Source organism: Aquila chrysaetos, chromosome 10 (genome assembly GCF_900496995.4).
Source record: "Aquila chrysaetos chrysaetos chromosome 10, bAquChr1.4, whole genome shotgun sequence".
Lineage (NCBI taxonomy): Eukaryota > Metazoa > Chordata > Aves > Accipitriformes > Accipitridae > Aquila > Aquila chrysaetos.
In genome coordinates, this window is record NC_044013.1 from 21,087,924 (window position 1) to 21,108,800 (window position 20,877).

At 48.0% G+C, this 20,877-nt stretch overlaps 1 protein-coding gene across 5 annotated transcripts in view; it reads right to left on the reverse strand.

Annotated features, from left to right (window-relative positions):
• Positions 1 to 2,648: 2,648 nt before the first annotated feature.
• SGPP2 (sphingosine-1-phosphate phosphatase 2) overlaps positions 2,649 to 20,877 on the reverse strand; it is a 38,457-nt gene continuing 20,228 nt past the window's right edge. For all 5 annotated transcript variants that reach the window (XM_030029178.1, XM_030029181.2, XM_030029182.2 and 2 more), the window contains 3 exons: positions 12,820 to 12,999; positions 10,190 to 10,279; positions 2,649 to 3,658 (listed from right to left, as the gene is read on the reverse strand). In XM_030029178.1, the coding sequence (XP_029885038.1) occupies positions 3,113 to 3,658; positions 10,190 to 10,279; positions 12,820 to 12,999 (816 nt within the window). In that variant the 3' untranslated portion in view covers positions 2,649 to 3,112. The remainder of the gene's footprint in view (positions 3,659 to 10,189; positions 10,280 to 12,819; positions 13,000 to 20,877) is intronic.

Here is a 20,877-nt window from a genome sequence, read left to right on the forward strand (position 1 = left end):
TCTGCCATGCAGCTGTACGTCATAAAGCACTCTTAACAGAAGGTATTTTAAAGGTGTTTTAAAGCCCGATGGCAGCACTTCTGTGGTGGGTGGGCGGGAGGGAGGGACACTAAGGACTGGACCCCGTGGCTTTGGTGGCCCGAATCCAGCGCTCACCAAAGGGCACGTGTGAGTGGGCACGTGCCCTGCTGACTGATTGAAGCCATTTGCATGCACATGTGAAGTCCACAGAGCCTGATTTAGAACAGTTTATCCACAGCCTGGGAAAATCTAAAAATGGTTAAAGTTTCTGCTTGCATTTCTTCTGGACACTACCGACCTGGTTTTAAAATCGCACGGCTCTTTCACGTGCACGCCTCCTGTGTCTCAGCCAAAACTCCCAGCTATGTTTTTGGAACTTGCTTATATTTATCCAAGCAGGCAATTGATGGCAAAGCACCTCTACATTCTTCAAGTTAATTTTTCTTGAAGCCAAGAAGACAAGCGTACATGGTTAAAAAGCTGGCTTTCACTGCACATTCTGCCAGGAAAGGCACAGGGGCCATGCTTGAAGCTCCGTGGTCATAGCGTGTTACATTTTTCTACCCAAGCAGACCACATTCACCACTGTATTTCTCAACAGCTCATTGGTCCAAGAGCTGATATATATATTTTTAAAATAAGCACCCTGAGTTATAGCGACCCTCCTATGAACACTCCTCAACTTCTACTCCATGAGTGTACACACGGTATTGCAAGATGCATGGAAGACCAACTGTAATGCTGTGCAGCACCAGAAAATGATGGCATCTTATCATCGCCACATGTTGTAGTCACTGGAGTCCCCACTCAGCTCCTTCCACAACGCAGTTTAAGGACACTACTTGTTACTCCTGCATGATAGGAAGGACTTTGTCCCATCCCCTAGACAGGGAAGCTAAATCAGAGTTAAACAGTTTGAACACAAGCCTCAACATTATGGTAACAACTCTGCTCGGTTGTACGTAGGCAAAGGTTCTTTAGCGGAGGCTTTCTTATCAATATCCAAGATAAATTTGTTACATATCACTTAAAATGTTTTGTGTTGGATTTTTTCTTTCTTCTGTTTTACTTTTTTGTTTGGTTTGTTGGGTTTTTTTGAGGAATTGCAGTGCATTAAACCATACACACAGAACTAGCCAGGTCTGGCAGTGCCATCAGAAGACACTATGACAAGCGACAAGTACAACAATTATCAGATTTCTTTAGGGAAATGCTCAGCTGTATCCAAGTGTGACCATCTCTGATCTCTGCTGACGCTTGTTGCTGAAGAAACCTGCTGTCTTGGCCAGCAGGATGCTCCACCAAAGCCCAACAGTGGGAAGGTGCCAGCACTTGAAGAGCCTCCGCCTCCACATCACCTTCCCATCTTCAGCCACTCTTCCTTCGCCCCCAGTCCCCAGGGGATAGCGGGGCACAGACAGAGCTCTTCATGTCCCAAGGACGGTGCTTTGCTCTTGGCTGGTTGTCTTTCCCCACCCCACCAGCTGCTCGGTCCCCCATGCTCCAAATGCAAGCCCTTCTTTGGCTTGCTGTCCTGCTTCAGCAGGAGCAACCCCATGGCCAAGTAGGCCATTTTGCAGCCCACGGAGCCACAGGGCTGGTGTTCCACAGGCACAGCCATGCTTCCTGGCACCCCTGACCCCATGGCAAACCAGCTGCTGCTGCTGCTCCAGCAGGGATTTGGGCTTTGTACTCTGTGCTTGTCATCTTTAGTCATTTGGGCCAGGGGTCTCCAATTATGGGACACAGTGGGGTCAGTGATTTCTAATCCACAGTTATTTGTGTACAGCAATTCCCATGACTCTTCCAAATCAGGTATTTTAGGCCAGTTGTATTGTGTTTGCATAGCAAGGTTTTGGTAGCAGGGGTCTACAGGGGTGGCTTCTGTGAGAAGCTACTAGAAGCTTTCCCTGTGTCAAACAGAGCCAATGCCAGCCAGCTCCAAGACGGACCCGCTGCTGGCCAAGGCTAAGCCCATCAGGAATGGTGGCAGAACCTCTGGGATAACAGATTTAAGAAGGGCAAAAAAGTCGCAGCAGGCACAGAAATGGCAGCTGGAGAGAGGAGTGAGAACATGTGAGAGAAACAGCCCTGCAGACCCCCAGGTCAGTGAAGAAGGAGGGGGAGGAGATGCTCCAGGCGCCGGAGCAGAGATTCCCCTGCAGCCCGTGGGGAAGACCATGGTGAGGCAGGCTGTCCCCCTGCAGCCCAGGGAGGTCCACGGGGGAGCAGATGTCCACCTGCAGCCCATGGAGGAGCCCACGCCAGAGCAGGTGGGTGCCCGAAGGAGGCTGTGACCCCGTGGGAAGCCCGCGCTGGAGCAGGCTCCTGGCAGGACCTGCGGATCTGTGGAGAGAGGAGCCCACGCTGGAGCAGGTTTGCTGGCAGGACCTGTGACCTTGTGGGGGACCCACGCTGGAGCAGTGTGCTCCTGAAGGACTGCACCCCATGGAAAGGACCCACACTGGAGCAGTTTGTGAAGAACTGCAGCCCGTGGGAAGGACCCACGTTGGACAAGTTCATGGAGGACTGTCTCCCATGGGAGGGACCCCACGCTGGAGCAGGGGAAGAGTGTGAGGAGTCCTGCCCCTGAGGAGGATCAAGCAGCAGAGACAACGTGTGATGAACTGACCGTAACCTCCACTCGCTGTCCCCCTGCACCACTGCGGGGGGGGCGGGTAGAGGAAATTGGGAGTGAATTTGAGCCTGGGAAGAAGGAAGGGGTGAAGGGGAAGGTGTTTTTAAGATTTGGTTTTATTTCTCATTACCCTACTCTGGTTTGATTGGTAATAAATTAAATTAATTTCCCCAAGTTGAATCTGGTTTGCCCCTGATGGTAACTGGCGAGTGATCTCTCCCTGTCCTTGTCTCGACCCATGAGCTTTTTGTTATATTTTCTCTCCCCTGTCCAGCTGAGGAAGGGGAGTGATAGAGCGGCTTTGGTGGACACCGGGCGTCCAGCCAGGGTCAACCCACCACACCAGTGCAGAAAGGCACAAAACACTTTCTGGTCAAGTTACCAGCCTTGCTTGACTTATCGCATCTCTGAAATGGTGGTGCCATACATTACTTTGTAAGGAAGGCACTGCGCTCACATCAATCCTAACAGCTTGTGCAGCAGTGGCACAATCACGGTAGCACTGAAGCCAACTGAGGAGTACGTTATAAATTTATACGGCACTTCGACTTCCAGTCGTCTCCGGGCTTCCAGGTCACCAATGGGAAACTTGTACCGATAACCCAGCATGCCAAGGACCACACTCTTCATGAGCTGGCGTGTCAGCAGAACAACAAAGATCCCTACGAAAAACCTGGCTAGCACAACCACCACTATTTTACTGGTGATCAGAGGAAATCCAAGCTGAAAATTTTTGCCAGTGTAGGCTGGTGCAGCATACTGGTTATTTAACCAAAATCCCACAGTTGCTCCAGCTCCTGCTCCTAAGATAGTAGTGGTGTCTGCCCTGGTAGGGCTGTAATAGTCTAGTTTGGGGTAGTTGTAACATAAGACAAGTGGCACAACTATGGAAAGCAGTGGACAGAAGGGACTAGTTAACAGCAAGTGATCTATCATGTCCCACGCAGGATACAAGAGCACGAGCAGCACAGCTGAAATCAGCGCTCCACCGATCACATCCTGCAAAGAGATCACGTTTAAAAGCTTTGTGAGACCTGGAAGGTAAAACAAATATTCTTGGGTGATGATAAAAGACCAGTATCTGCATTTGTGGGCACACAGCAGCAGAGAAACACCCTGAATTGACAGCGATGGCACTGTCCACGCGCATGACAACGCGAAGCCTGTGCTAAACAAATCGTGACAATCCGTGAACCCAGCGTTAGCCTTGTCTCCGTGAATGTATCTGTTGACCTATATTTTTCCCCTGAACAAGTGAGATTCTTGCCCCCACCTGCTTTTATGTTTTAAGGGCACTCTCCACTTACAACCTCCATGGAAAAGGCACATGCACAACTCCATCTCAGGGATGATATCACGGCAAGCTGCATTCATACAACCCCTTCCCCTCCCATAATCCCACAAGTAATTTCATCACATCAGTAGGATTATCGCTTGCTTGCTTTGCAGAAATGGGAAGATGCTGTCTTTTGTCAGAGACAAACACCCAGTCCAGGAGCACAGGCTCTGGAGGAGAAAAATGCAAAGCTGCGGGACATGGTGCCTGTGCCATGATTTCTGCCAACCGTGGTGAGAAGTAGGCACCGCTGGGCAGGAATACGTCAAGAAGAAATTTGTTGCCCAAGCCTCTGAAATCTGGCTTGCAGTAAAGCGCCCGAGGCAAGCGCATAGTTAAAACCTAATTTATTAACAGAAGCAAATAAGGTGTTTTGAGAACTTGATTGTTGTCGACCGCAAGGCTGGGAAAGGAGACAAGAGGTAACCCCTAACAAAAGCCGTCTGTATGAGAGCAGCCAGATAAAAAAAAGCAATGTAACAAGTTTCCCTGCACTGCTCTCCTGGCGTCACTCAGGAGGCAGCAGAGTCTGTGCTCTGACCATGAAATGCACTGCAAAAGCTAAACTTAATCACAAACAGAAACCTCCTCTTCTCAAGATTGTATCTTTTTCACAGAGCCATGACAGTTGACTACTACCATGCTTGGTCACCATCTAAAATGAATTATGTATGAGAACTTCACTTATAGTTAGGCAGGAACGAGGGGACTTTTTCACAACAGAAATATTTAATGACTTTCTGGTAAATGCATTACTCCAGTATGGCTGAACTTTAGCTGTTTACAACTTCCAGGCAATAGATTCACAGCACGTTTAGTTTTAAGCAACTCCCAGATCTGTTTTGCATATTCCTGATACAAATTTCCACTTACATTTATTCCCTCATCCATGACAAGAAGATAGCCATGGAAATACACAAAGTTGGTCACAGATGTCTAATGTGTAAAACACCATTAGGTATCAATATTTCACAATAATCCATCTTTTGATACAATTTTTAGATGATAACTTTACACACAAAGGCATGTTTTGGCCCAACACTAAGTAACTGCATCAACACGAAAGAGCTGGGGGTTGCTCCCAGCACTGATGCTCAGAAATCCCATCGCCATGCTGTACCTCCATTTCCCACCCCACTATTTGTCCACCTCATATTAGAAGAAAAAGTCCTGACATCTCAATACCCCCTCCACGTGTGACTAAGGAGAGAAATTCAAAAGCTGTTCACGTGCTTTTCCGTTCCAATTAAAGACATTTAACCAAACATTAACATTCCCCTAACAAAAGCTTTGCTCAGATTTACCCAACTGACTCCAGCAGTTCCCAGCCAGGGTGCAGACAGCCTCTATTTACGGACCCGATTAAAGTTTTCTGAATTTTATTATCCTCCCGTTCAGCCCCAATACAGTGACACGGCTCCTGCAGTTTTCAGGCAGGACCCAGATAACCAGCTCTGCTCCCGACCAGTGGCTTATACCAGTGGTCTCCAAAGTGGGTGTGCAAGACAACCCATCAGGCTGTGGGAAGAAAATACTTTTTGCACCACAAATAAGTACAATTAAAAAAAAAAAAAAAATACATATTTTAAAGTAGTGCTTATTTCATCCTTATCTCATTCCTTTTTAATTTCTTTTTTTGTGTATGTTTTACAATGTACATATCAGTACAATAGTACATGTAAATAATTCATAAGTAAATATACATATATTGGGGTGCATGCTCAGAATTTTTTTACTGATCAAAAATGTTTGGAGACCAGTGGTTTATTCTGGTTTTTCCCCTATCCACCAATATATGGGCTTCTCATTTTGGAGATTCCTTACTAGAAGCTGCTGAAGAGCATGGGACATAGCCAGCCGCAGCCATCAGTAGTGACTCCCTTTGGTTGCCGTACACACGGGCAGAGGTTTGATTTTCTCAGAACACGCAGAAGAGGCGGGTGAGTTCAAGACCAACACTTTACAAGGACATTTAGCCATGCAGAATTAAAGATTTTCCCCCCTCGCCTGTTAAACTAAGGAGAAGACGGGAAGAGGAGGGATGGCTCTGATTTCTGTGAGAAAAACTGCTTTTCTGGACTGTCCCTACTGTGCCACCAGGAGCAGGACCTTAGCTTTGCCTGGCAGTGGAGCTGCTGTCAGCACTCCCAGGAAGCACATTCTTGCCCGTCTGCCTGTGTAAACAGATTAGCCTCTTGGCAAACCCGCAATTACAAAGGAATTTTTAAATGAGGGCAGGCATGAATTTTGCTCAAGGTGCAGCACTACCGGCAAAGCTTAAAACCTCCTGTTTCCCCGCTGGGACGCTCCAGCTCCCTCAGCACAGACAAGTCCTCCACAGGCTCCATCCCTCCCCAAAAGCCCCCCGCTGCTGCACAGCAGCCCCTGCCTCCCCCCCAGCAACTAGCATCTGCCCGCGTTCGACACAAGGGAGGCCTCGCTCCTATCGATTTTAACTAGAGAGCTGCCATTTTGCTTTGCTACCTAAAGAACAGGCCAGTATCGGGTTTCTAATGCTGCGAGTGGTTCAAGTTTTTTTCCTGTGCTACAGGTACATAAAGAAAAACAACCGAGGTAAACACCCAGTTGCACGGGATGCCTGGGATGCAGGACTGGGCACTTCAGAATGCTTTCTGCCGATGCTTTTCACCGATGGAGCACGGCGGTGGCACGGTCCGTGGGTACTGGCACCGCTGCTGCTGCTCTCACACTGGGCTGGGGTTTTTTGTTTCACAGGGTCTTAGAGCACAATTTGGTTTAGGATTGAAAAAGCTTTCTGAAGGCAAGACCCTTCTGTGCTCTTCCCATTGAAACTACGGTTGGAATTGCAAACACTCACAAAATGCCCCCAAAATGTCGAACCGGCACCCCGAACGCAGTAGTACTTGAGCATCTTCCCTGATACTGCCAATCAAAGCAAAAATAACACTTTTCCTATTCTGCCTTGTATATGGTCACTTACTGTCTGAATTCCCTTCACGCTTTCATTTACAGCGTGAGGCTCTACTCGCTCTCCTAAACAGAAATCTCCTATAGGTTACTCCGTTTCATCCCACAAGGGCTGTACTGCCACAGTGTGTAAAGTGATGCCAATATGTTGTTTGTTTATCAGCTTTAAAATATTTAAGATAATTTCAGCATTAATGGTGGTGGTAAAAAACCTGAGATACAGCACAGCAAAGGAGTGGGGTGGGGGCTACAGAGTACCCTCTCCTGAGGGTGCTGTAATCAGCAATAAATGCATCAACACTGAATCAGTATATCTCGGGGCGGGGGGGGGGGGGGGATTTACTTTGTTTACAGAGACAACTTTCAGGTTTCTTTTTGGCCATAAAAAGTGACCTTTTGCATTCTCCCTGTATCCTACCCCCAGGCAGGCTGGCACAGGGCATTATTGCTTTTAACTCGGGGCAGCACCAATGGGAAGCTACAGTACCAGTAAGGTTGTCACAGCATCGGCTGTCGCTCTGGCGTGACCGGCTGCCTCCCCAAGCCCCCGCCGCTGGCTAGAGACAGGGGAGCACGCGTTGCAGCCAGGAGGAGACCCAGCTCTGCCACCACGGCGAATGCCAAATCCATCAGCCTGGTGCATTAAGAAATTCCTGGCCCTGAAGTGTTAAAAGAAGGCTAAAAGCCTCCCCTCTTCCCCTGGCTGGGGAGGGCTGCCCTCAGCTGATGAAGTTCTTACCAATACGACTTGCAATGACCTTGCGCACATCTTTCTGGAATGCTGTGCACTCACATGAACACCATCGCTCAGCATTTCAAACACGAGATGACTCAGATGTGCTCCAGCAGCCATGAGACAGGAAAACTTGTTCACCTCACTGAGGCAGGGATCAAAAATTGGGCCAAAGTTTTGGGATGGAGTGTAAAGGGGTATTTTCTAAAATACAATTCTCTGGGGAAAAAAGCAAACAACAATAAAAAAACCCACTCCAATTATCTCCAGTTGCTTTTTGTTCCTTAAAAATAACCCCTAAAATGTTACAGATTCGCTGCTTCAAAATGTGTCCAAATTTTTGCTTTGCCCTTTCCAGGTAACTCCAGATTCCCTCTTCTCCAGCTCCTCAGACTCCGCCATTTAAGACCTAAAAGGAAGGACCCTGCCTTTCCCCTGCTTCTCCACGCACGTGGGATATTCTCACGTTGGGGTGGTGAAGGTGGGTTGTTGTAATTAAATTACCTCTCAGCAGTGCAAGCACATTGCTTCCACCCCATTCTCTAGCTGGGTGATGCTCTCCTGGTAACAGGCCAGGCAACGGGTGTTTATTCCCTTTTCCCTAAGCATAGTATTCATTCTGATATGGCTATAATGATGCAGATAGCTCTCATACCAGTTTACTGCCTCTCCAGGTCTTTAATGGTAACATCTCTTCTACTGACACGACTGTGCTTTTTGAGGACACTCCCGATCCAAAAGCAATGCCAGCAATGCTGAAATACAGACTGATTTGTAGAGCTGAGACTACAGAAGACGAGCCCCGCACCAGAGCTTCAGCTACAGCTATAGCAAAGCACAGTGCAGAGGTTTCCTTGCCACTCCTTCTCCGGGTCCTCAGACAGGAAAAATTCAGTTACGCTAAGTTGGTGGGTATATGTTACCCATTCGTTTGCTTTACTAAATTATTATGACCGCTTAATACATAACTATATTCTGTCGGTATTCATTTTCTATTAAGACCTCAGTTAAAAATCCATTAGACAGAGGCTGTTTCGGCTGGTGGCTTGGCTAAGCAGCTCTGAACTGCACTTCTTCCCCGAAAAATCTTGTCATTGCAGGTGGGATGGCACCGCAGAAAGAGGGGTTGCATTTGGGCAGCTGTGATCACCAGGCATTTCCCCAGCTCTGTCCCCACCACGGCACGCATGGGATGGAGAACCCGGCAAAGTACATTTGCCCTTTTGAAAGGCAGCATTACTCACAGTTCAGCTAAGGAGCTTTTTTTTTTTTTTTTTTTAAAAAAAACCCTTTTTTATCGTGTCAAAGGCACAAAGGACTTTTTCTTCTTTACCCTAGAATCCATCTAAATTTAGAGGAGTCTTTCATTACGATGGACAGCAAGGAAAGTATGCGAAGAATTTTTACTGATTGACTTAAGGTCACTAGACAAGAAAGGGTGTCTCCAGCTTCGATTTAAGATATTGTTTTGGTCCACTAGGCCTGGAAGGGAAGGTCAAGCTATATTTTATAGATAACCTTCATCTCATAAGGGCTCCTTTTCTTACAGTCATCAAGTCTCCTTATTACAAACATAACTATTACTTAATAAAAAAGTGCAATATTTTATGCATATGCAACCAACCAATAAAGCACGTCAAACTCCTGCGGGAAGTAGCCAGGAGTTTTTATCCATACTTGGGAAGCTGGACCACCCCTCTGCCCACTACATATATCAGATCAATAACGTTTCCTCTCATCAGGAAGGAACCAGCTACTGCGTAATCAAAGTTACACTGAAATCTATTCTTAAAGCAGGATTGACATGGCTAAACAACTGTGCCCAACAAGTCTGTCATTTAAAGTCACAGATATTTTATGATTATTTTTGGACAAAGTATTTGTGCATCTCAGTCCTTTACGAATTAATTTCCTTCCAGCTGAAAACGAGAAGTTTGTCATAACATCTTTTTAAGTGCCATGTCCTTGTATGGTAACACGAGACATGCTGTCCCCCAGCCCCCCAAGGGCAGCTCACTTGTCATGTTTTACCCTCTCCTCCGCTCTCGCTGGTCGCCGGTGTGACTCACCGACCTGCTATTCCCTCCCTGACACTCCCAGGCTAAACCAGCCCGGAATATTTCTTGCTGACAACAGTGATACTATTGCACAAAAGGCTTAGCTAAGGAGCAGCATCAGTTGCCCAAGTGCATTCCTCGCAATTAAAATTTCAAAATAGAGAACTACAAGTCAGATGCCACACCGACCTCACCCGGCTCCTCAACCCACGCGCACCTCTGCTTCCCTAATGGTATAAATAATTCCCCTGCAGACTCAAATAGCAATAGCCTGAGGGTTTCCTCACAGCTGCCTTTGAATATACAGCCTGAAATTCAGTGACATGACTCCAATACTCCTGCAGTGGCACAGCCAAGGCAGGACATGCATCGCTTGAAGAGTGGGAGATGGGAATCGCTGTAGGTAAGCAGAGCTGGAGGCACGACCGGCACGGGGCAGCGCAGGGCATCCTTACCAGGACTGTGTGCATCCCTGTGTAAAGCCTGCTGAGACATACCAGCGTCGAAAACACAAACGCTGCTACCAGGCCTAGTTCGAACGGATACTGTGAAAAGGGGAAAAAAAAAAAAAAAACACACCCATTACACCATTATCCACTTTAACATCAGTATATATCTGAAATAAAACATCCAAGCAGCCAGACTGACGTAAGGATCTCGCATTGGGAAGCGGCTCCTGAGCTATACTTTCCCAAAGAGATTAACATGACCCAAGACGAGACCTCACATCGGCCAACGTGCAATCCTGCTGGAGGGTCATTTCGTTATCTGTGGTGCCCACTTTTGCAAAGGTCTAGTCTTAGTGTGGGGAAGCCTGGGAAATAGATGGCATTTGCAGAGTTTTTCCCACATATCTACCTGCAAAATCCTTGTTAGTGCTAAAGACCTTAAGGAAAAAAGGTACAGCACGTTGTACAAACGGTGCCCGAGGTTGAATTGCAGCCTCAGATGACCCGAGGGGAATACGATAGCCACAGAGCCTGACCAGAAGTGTGATCAATAGTCCTCGAGCAGCAGGCTGGGAGGGGAAAATCAATGTCTGGGCTGGGACCGCAATCCAGCTATTAGAGCAGTCAGGACCACTCTTCCCTGTGACACTTAAGGTTTAATTGTCTTCTTATGAAGATGGTTTTGCTTAATTCCCTCTCTGAGTTGCCTACAAACATGGAAAGAAGCGTTGAAATAAATCTATATTCACAAACTAAAAAAAACCCCCACATTTGGTAAAGAATAAGCTTAACTTATTAGCCCTTAATCCACTCATTCAAATCCTGAAACCGAGTGGGCTGGTAAGCTCCTTTCAGTCCGTAAAGGAGATTTTTCTGAAAAAAATAAACTAACTCAAAATATAAATAAATGAACTTAATTCACCTGATTTGACACAAAATCTCCATCTACTGCTGAGCAGCTGACGACTGACCAGGGTGGCCACAGGTCAGTGCAAAAATGCTTCCGTGGAAATTTTAAGCATAACAACTTGCTTCTGACCCCTTCTCCCTGGCATACTCTAGCCTCTGGAGTAGAGAGCTCAGACCCGGCTGCAGATGTCACTCCCAGTTCATAAAACGCTGTTTGTTCCACATTTCTCTAAGCCTTCAGAGGATTTATGCCCACTTTATTCCCCTCCTCAGCAGGCAGCCTGGGAGCTAGTCCAGATCAGTAATTGATGACTAGGGCAGCTTGAGAAGATAGCAGCATAATGTACTGGTAGATTTTTCCTTCTTAATAGAGGCAATTAAATCATTTAATTATTTTACAGCAGCTTTATTGTTTCATGGCAGTTCCCAAGAAGTACAAGGCAGCCCGTGAAGAGCTGCGTGTCCCACTGGCAGCGTATTGATTGAGGAGGAGGAGAAAGTGCTGCTGACCAGGTCTTTTTGGCAGCTCTGACACATGGGATGGATCTGGCCTTCCAGGGCTGACAAATATCCCATTTTATGGCTCCTCCTCCCCATCCCATTGCCAAGCTGCTCCGACCAGTTACCAGTTACCGGGGAGCAGGAGGATGGTGGCGCAGGTTTGGGCACCGCTGACCTCCTCCCTCATCCCTGCACCATGGGCAGGAGCAAAGCCCACTGCTCCACGGCTGGGACCAGATAAGTGAGAAGTTAAAGTAATTCAGAGATCTCGGTGTAATCCAGAGATCTCTGTTTCTATGATTTACAGCTGCAGGGCACAGCACCTTTCATCAAACGGGTGGCCACCTTTTGTCTCTGCATACATGCTGGCACTGTGGGGAGGACACCCAGGGACACTGTGACAGTGAGACTCCCCGGCCGTACTGCGAGCCCTCTTGGTCACATGGGTTTATCTTTGAAATACGCTTGAGAGGGCTGAGAAACACACTTAAATGCAATGAAGCCAGGAAGTTATTATTGCTAGAGTTCAGGAAACACATGTTTGGATTCATAAAATGAAACAAAAATAATCATCATGGAGAAATGAATTTCTGGGAAATAAACCTTTTAGAAAGATAAAAGGCTGAAGGTTTGGGGAAAATAATTATGAGATCTCCCCAAGCAGCCTACAGCTCCACTGCAGTGAAACTGCTGTTACTTCTCTGAAAAACAGGCTCTTAAATTGTCTTGTATGCTATTAGTCTAACACAGGTTAGAGCCAGGGGATTTCCAAGGATGCTTTTCCTACATCACACAAAAACCAGGTGACACAGAGCTCCTTTGGTTTCCCTGGGAGCTGGCATTTCCCAACGTGCAGTGTTGCCTTGGTGGGCATGGGGCAAGTAAAAAATGCTGACGCCAGGCATCTTCTGCAGTAGCACCACGGCTCCCTCCACGGTCGCCCCACGTGTGAAAACACAGCAAACCCACCAAACCACGGCAGGGCAGGGCAGCCTGCCCACAGCTCTGAGCGGGGTTCATGCTAAGGAGGTTTCTGCTACATTTCTTCTTGTGTCTATTATCAGCCAGCTACGGGTAACAAGAGGGAAAAATACATGTCTGTGAAAAGAAATACAGAGCTCCTCTGGAAGTGGCAACAGCTTTGGATTTGCTGGTTTTCTGCAGCTTGCTGGAAGGAGACACATGCTTTGCTTTTTTTTTTCTTTTTTTCTTTTTGTACCCCCTACCTTGTACTGGTTCATGGTTGCAATGAGAAAGGAGAAGGAGATGGCGGTAGCTGCCATGGCATGGGTGGAAGGCATCCCATACTCTGCATCCGTCCTCATTTCCAGCTTGACGACAGGTGGCGAGAGGGGCCGAGGCCACTTCAGGATGTCCTTGGAGACTTGCCCTATGTACATCACTATCTGAGGAGAGGAAAGGCCACAGGGCTGTCAGTCAGCACGGGCAACCCCCACTCAGCCCACCCAAGAACCACCTCTATTTCTGTGCTTTTTCCTACAAAATCCACCACCCCAAGTGCAGAATTTATCCCCTGAATTATTAAAGGGGTTTCCATTATCCCGGTCAGCGAAGGAAGCGGCAGTTTCACTGCACCATGTTGTAACCTGATCAGAAGTGGGACCAAAAGGAGGGTTTGCTGACAAGATGCAGCAATACGGGATGGCGTGAGACAGACAGCTGGCTCCCACTCCATGCTAGAGCAGTTTGTTTCCTCTCTATCCCTTACAACCCCTCTCCTGCAAAGCAAACAGCTGTAACAGAATTTTCTTCCGTCACCACCGTCAAATCACTGCCTTGCCCAGCCGCGTCCCTCCCAGCTCTACGCAGCAGCTCTCCGAGGGCAGCACCAGCTCTCCTATTCCCAGCAGCTCCCTCCCACTCCACCCACAGCACCAGGCGCTGCAGGAACCCCGCTGGGACCTACCGCCAGTGTGGTTATTAAATAATAAGCTTGGCACCCCTGGGGAGGCAGCAGAGAGAAAACTGGACAAGCGACACAAAGTACCCGTTCTCCTGCCTAACTCTCCAACAGCAAAGGGCTTTTGTGCACCGCTTGGGACACCAGAGGTTTAAAGCAAGGGCTCCATTAATTAGCTACCGAGCACCGCAACACAGTGATTTGGGGGGGAAATGTTGCATTCTCAGGTCACTGCAAGCAGTAGCAATGGGAAGCAGAGGCAAGAGGCAAAGCTGGCCAGCATCCCCAGGAGGTGCAGCCCACCCTGCAGCGCCCAGGGCACCTGCCACGCTGACATCGCCTGCTCCTCAGCACCCTCGTCCCAAAGGCAACGGGCTCTCAGCATCCACAGCGAGAAGGATGTGAACAAAAGTCACCCAGGCTGTCCCTGGAGAATGTATTTGCTTTCTGCTACCACCCTCCTCCCTTTGGATAGCGCAGCCTGACATATGCAAAGCAAGCTCTACAAAACAAAGCAAAACTTTTTTCTTTTCTTTTTTTAAATACAAAAATCAGGTTAACCGATGTCTGCCTTGAAAGCTCAGTTGCTGTGTGAGACGGCGCACTGGTCTGCTTCTCACGCTTCCACTAGCAAAGGAGGGGTCTTAAAATAAGAATCCTTCCCATGCTGGTGTTAGCCATATGCCAGAGCAGCAACACGATCATCCGCTGCCACATTTGTCACCAGCCACGCTGCATCCCTCTCTCTCCCAACAGCCATTCAAAAAATGGCTTCACGTAAAAAGAAAGACGTCAGGATTCACAAATCAGGACCAGAAAAAAGCCAAAATGTCGTGTTCCTTCAGCCCCCTCTCTACAGCAAAGCACATGCCAAGGGGAGTGCTAGGCTCACAGCCAGCACCAGAGCCTGGAAAAGTGACTGCTGGTGCCTTTGCATCCTTTATCCCCCATGACATGAATCACATTACCGCCTTATTATCAGCACCACCTGTGGCACACCTGGCTGCTCCTACTTCGCCCTGATACAGGGGGCATAGGGCAGTCAGCAAATGCCCTGCCCCGGACTGTTCACAGTAAACAAAGGCTCAAGGAACAAGTGTCTTAAAGGAACCACTGCATGGGTTTACTTGGTTAACGCCACCGGTTTCCAAATGGATGCAGGCACATCTTTGGAAGTTAATTAAATTCCAGAGTTGAAAGCAAAATTACTCTCTCCGACAGAACATAAAACATTGAGGCTACCATTTGCGATACCATCTGAGAGGCAAGGTAGGACAAGCCAGTTTATCAGCAGTCCTCTATAATAATGACTTCCACTTGTAGAAGTATTATTAGCACTAGTACGTAAGAGTATTACAGAAAGGGAAATGAGTCATCTTTAAAATGAAGGCTATGGTAGGACTTCTCTGATGGTGGAAAACAGGCTGAATGCTGGAGGTGGTACAGGTAAGCAAAAATACCAGGCATCCTCACACCACCTTCATTCCTGGCATTCCAAATTAAATTCTCACCCTTCTATTTTTTAAAAACATATGTTGCATAGACATGTACAGTAACAAGAGGTGAGACAACCTCCGTAAAATATGAAGAAGAGTCCAGAATACATTCAGACTAAGTGCTGATCTCTGAAGCACCAGACCTTTGCCTTTAGCCAATTTGAGTGCTGTGCACGTGGTTTTACACGCAATTTACCTGATTATTTGGCAGAAGCAGCAGTTGTGGTTGCGGTAAAACATCCCCCACCAGCTGAACTGGCAGGCTTCCCCAAGAAGGTCAAAGATGACAAGTGCACCGTTGCTAAAAGCCACCCAGCAAAAGTTTTGCTCTGGTTTACCTGCCTCCCCCTGCGCTGCTCACAAGCGGCTGGAGGAGCACAGGACTGCCCCGGCTCCCCAGGGGCTCTTTGGCTCATAGCACAGCAAAGCAAACAGCCCAGAGCTTCTGCCAGATCTGCCTGTGGTGGGCAGAGGGGTGCCCTCCCCGGGGCGACGGCCCCGTGGCACGGAGCAGGGCAGGCAGAGCACCAGCTGGAACCTGCACATCTGTGCCCAGAGCATCAGTCCTGCCGGGGACCATCACACAGCTGGTGACCGAGGGCAATACCTCTGCAAGTGCACCAGGCACAAACATCCAGAGTTCAGCCACAAATAGTAAAAAAAATCCCAAGTCGGAAGCCACCTCGGATGCGGTCGCTACGTGACAACCGTTTTCCAGAAACACACTTACAGCGTTATATTTCATTGAGGGATATAGCTGAATTGCACTCTATTGCGGCTCTCGTCTTCTGAGGATAGGAGGTATCTGCCTTGGTTAAGTGGCATATTCTCTCTTAAGCCACATTTCATTATTTCCTAGCCTTACTTCTCTGTCATTTTGGATTTACTCTCTAACAGGCCTGGGAAAGAAAGCTAGCAGCCTGAAAGTTTTGGCATCTTATCAGCTTTTTTTCAACCCAGCAGATGAGAAAACCCCTGTAACAAACATTGCGAACCGTAACCCCTGAAGCACGGGAAAGGAGGAGAAGGGAGATGGAGAGCTGAGCATGGGCGACAGGCTAAAGATCAACACAGAGCTAAGCCTCACCTACACTTGACTTGAATTACCTATTTGTGCAATACCAAAAATCTTTGATGGCCCTAGAATAAATTTAGCACGGGCAGAAATTACCCCAAGTCTAGACCAGCAAGTAACTCGGGATTGCTTAGGTCCACAGGACTGGGTAATTTTGCTGTGATTTCCAGCCTACCCTAGGTAAGCCAAACCGCATTTGCGATGGCTTCAGACAGACAAACAGGGGAGGGTAGGTTAAGGCTTGACCCAGGAGCATGTCACCTTGTAGCAGCGGGTCGGCAGCAAGTTTATGTGTTTCAAAGTCTAAAGCAGGGTGATCCCTCAAGCCCGCAGTGCTGGGCTTCACCTGGCTCACCTTTCTTCACAAGGGCTGGGAGGATTTACAGAGGAAGGAGGGTCCAGGCTCAAACCATGCTCACCTAAGATTTAAATAAAACCCTTTCCAAAAGTCTTTACATGCTCGTGTGCATTTCCACCCAAAGGGTCTCCAAGCCCAAAGCTGAACGTTGAAGAGAAGAGGGAACAACAGGGCCTTCCTTGAACACTGAGCGAGCAGACACCATTTGCTGTCTCATAGGCATGGAAAAGAAGAGAAACCTTGAAGCAAATAATTTCCTCGTGCTTTATTGTTTGTTTGCTTCTTCCTTACCTTGCTGACATTTTTTGCCTACCTAGAGTGCTATATTATGGCTCTCGATGCTATTCTTCTGTGTTTATTTCTAGCACAGACTCTCTTCCACCCTGTGCAAGTGACACAGATCAACCGAATTTTCTGCAGTGCTGGTGGAAAATGGTTTGCAGACACCTTCAGCATAAATAATTTTTATTTGCACATTAATAAGTCCCTCTGTCTCTGCACGGGGAATTTGTCTGAATGTGGAGACTTTTCCATTACTGAAGCAACAAAGTCAAAGCCATGATGGATTGTGTAGGACACAACTAGCTGGAGAAGATAACTACACAGAAATGCATGGGAATTTAGTTGAGATTTCACAAAGTTGATGGGATGGGCATGGCTAATTCTCTGTAGTCTGAAAGCTGACGGCAGCAGCTCTAACTCTTCTGTACCTCAGACCATTCAAACTTTCCAAAGTGAAACTTAACTGTTTCACACCCAAGTTACAAAGATATGTTGGCGAACAAGGAGGGCTGATCAGGCTGGCAGAGGGGGAGGGGAGCTGGAGTTCAAGGATGGGAAAGGGAAAAGCACCACAGGTCAGCACCACAGCCTTCCCGGGTCACTGGCACCCACAAGCGGGCCCCAAACCTGGGCAGAAGCAAAGCGATGCTCTTGGGAATGAGACAGGTCCATACAGGGAGCGCTTGTCCCAAGACCCCCACCACGCCTTCCCACGGGAGCACCCTGTTTAGGGGAGGGTAAGGGACTCTGTTCTACCTCTGCATTTGCAAGTACTACAAGCTACGGTTGTAGCAAATGCCACAAAGTGAGTCTTTACTAAATAAATGATGGCAAAAGCAAGGTGGACCATGGCATGGGAGCAGAAGTGTGGTGGAAGGATCACTGGCAACAACTGCACACATGCATAACACAGAGAAACGCCAGTTTCCCTTCTGTATTGAGGTGTGCGCACACACAGAAGGAAAAGTTGCTTGCATACTGCTGCCACAGTAGGGACCCTCGGGAAGTTATGTCAGCTCCCTAATATTTGCAGTGTCACTTGACAGTGACATGGCAGCATCGGCTGGAGATGTGGGAAATAAAATGCATCCCCCCAGCCCCTTCTTCCAAAGCCACACGGGCACGGCCCATCGCCGTGGGGCTGTCCCCTGCCACCTCTCCCTGCCCCAGGAGCCCCCGGCTGCAGGCTGCACAGCTCCCGCATCCCCTGCCGCTGCTCTGCCTCGGTGAAACACAAACCAGGCGCTTCATTTACGTGGCTGAATCCGTGAGCTGCATTCACAGGCAGAGGAGAGGCTGGGGCTAGGCAAGGCAGGCTTTTCCTCCCCAGGGCTCCTGCTCTGCCCTGCAAGGGAATATATTACCCACGCCTCATTCTGCTCCGTGGTGAAGCAGCAAGCAGCCTGGCTTACTGAGCCACACTTGAAATCTAGGGTACGGCTACCCTATTCTGTTCAGAGTTGAACCAGCCTCTACTGCTTCTTCATTGCCAGGTGCTACCGCATCAGCTCGGCACGCTACGGTCGTGCTGGGAACACGATGTGGCACAGACTGTGCCGAAGCTGCCATCCCTGCCGGGGGTCCCACATTGATAACCGCACAGGCTGAACACGTGGGCCAAGGCAGCAGGCCTGACACACACAAGCGCATTTTTCTAACCCCAAGCCCACAAACACTATTAGTTTGGGATTTTCTGAATTTCCTTAAATAAGCCTTCTCTCCTCTCATGTGTGTCCATGCTCTCCCAGTGCTATGAAGATGATTCTGAAGTCTTCCAAACTAAATCCTTAAAACAAATGCAAAAAGCATAGAAAAAAAAATACCTGGGTAAAGACTTCTTACTTCTTCCCCTCTCAAAGGGTTTTTCTGTAATGCTGTAAGCAACTTAAAAACAAGACTTTCCTCAAACCCTGGTACCCACCAGTACTGCTGGGGTGGCCTGGCCTGCGTGAGGGGAATAGCAATCCTTTACAGCCAAGGCATCGGGTGAAGGAAAGGCAAAGCTTTATTGCCACTTTGGGTCAACAGCATTACATTTTACTACACAAATGCAATTAGCAGTTGCTATAGCAGCACAACAGCCTCTGTAGCCTTTTTCTGAGGGTTTCCTCTGACTTTGCTCTGAGTCATATACATGGTCCATCTCCAAATATACATCCTCACCTGGGGCTTTGCACTGGGGTAAACAGGATGAATCTATCTTTGCGTTTTAACAGATTGTGCTTTAGTGAACAATGATGAATCAAACTTGAGGCATTAGCATCCACATAGGTCCAGATGCCAATTGATTTGTTTGTCCTCCGGGAGTTCCCTCTGGGGTGAGGGACTGTTCCCCTCCCGGTGAGCATCACAGTCCCATAAAGTGACCTGGCTCCTTGACATTCACATAACTCTGGTATTGCTTCAATGATCTAAGAAGTGGTTTTGCTTGCCTGCCGGTGTTGCCTGGCATTTTCAATGGTTTTCCCTCACTACTCTTGCAATCGCTGTGGGCAGCAATTCTGTGGCAGGAAGCAAGAGTGCTGCACGTAGATTTACTGCCATGGTGCAGAAGCGTATGAAGGCAGATAGACAAACAGCCAAGCCAGCTCTGTATGCAGGGGCATGGGACCAGCGACCTCAGGCCACGATTTCCCCTTTGGAACATTTCCATGGCAGCTGCCCACACCCTGAGTCTGGCAAGATTTAGGAAACAGGCCCAGTGCTGCAAGTGTTTGGTATATGGGTGTCCTGGTTTCAGCTGGGATAGAGTTAACTGTCTTCCTAGTAGCTGGTACGGTGCTATGTTTTGAGTTCAGTATGAGAAGAATGTTGATAACGCTGATGTTTTCAGTTGGTGCTAAGTAGCGTTTAGACTAATGTCAAGGATTTTTCAGCTTCTCATGCCCAGCCAGCGAGAAAGCTGGAGGGGCACAAGAAGTTGGCACAGGACACAGCCAGGGCAGCTGACCCAAACTGGCCAACAGGGTATTCCATACCATGGGACGTCCCACCCAGTATAGGAACTGGGGAGTGGGGGCGGGGAATCGCCGCTCAGGGACTAGCTGGGTGTGAGCAATTGCACTGCACATCATTTGTACATTCCAATCCTTTTATTATTGCTGTTGTCATTTTATTAGTGTTATCATTATCATTATTAGTTTCTTCTTTTCTGTTCTATTACACCATTCTTATCTCAACCCATGAGTTTTACTTCTTTTTCCTGATTTTCTGCCCCATCCCACTGGGTGGGGGAGGAGTGAGCGAGCGGCTGCATGGTGCCTAGTTGCTGGCTGGGGTTAAACCACGACAGTGGGACATCCTCCATCACCCCTCCTCTGCCACAACCTCCGCACAGGGACACGCACACCTGACCACCCCACAGGCACGTGAAGGTCCGGAGGAGCAATTCTTTTTGTACTCTGTAATATTTCAGCTAACAGAGGTGAACCAGAACACATTTATTTTCAACCTCTGATTTTGCAGCTCTCCTCTCTGCGCTATTGATCTATTAAAAGGACAAGATGAAATTCTAGAGAAGGCTTGGGGTCAAATAGCATTGGTGACTTCTTCCCCGAGACTCACAGTGTGGCAGCCTGACTTTGAATCTGCTGTTTTGGCTCCAAAATAGAAACTCTATAACCTGGCTCCAGAAACCCTGGCCTGCAATAGTATTTGTCATCTTCCCAGAAAGGAAATTTACATTGTGAAAACGATGTTGTTTTTGCTCTTATCCTAACCACTGATAGGAGTGACAGAGCACATCGGGAACGCTGGAAAGAGGGGCAAAAAACAAGGATGCACTATTAATAAACTGGCATTTGCAGAAGATTAGTCAAGCAGAAGCAAAGACTGTATTCATGGTTGTTAAGGCAGGCGTGACTTTGATTCACCATACAGAAGTTGAACCAAGCATCCAGTCTGTACTCTTCACAGCTTCTATTCTCAGCATCCTCCAACTAAGGCTTAAGTGAGTAGGTAAACACTCCAACAGATAACAGCTGTGACTGTACCCCTCGAGCATCACTCCGTTCACAGTGAAAGAGGAGCAGGGCAAGGAAGAGCATGTTCTCATGGAGTTACTCCTCCTACCACCAAGTTAATGCCAAGAACTAAGGTCTGGCTTCAGGAAAAAACACTATGGAAGTCACTGAGCAGCACTGCCGGCCTTTT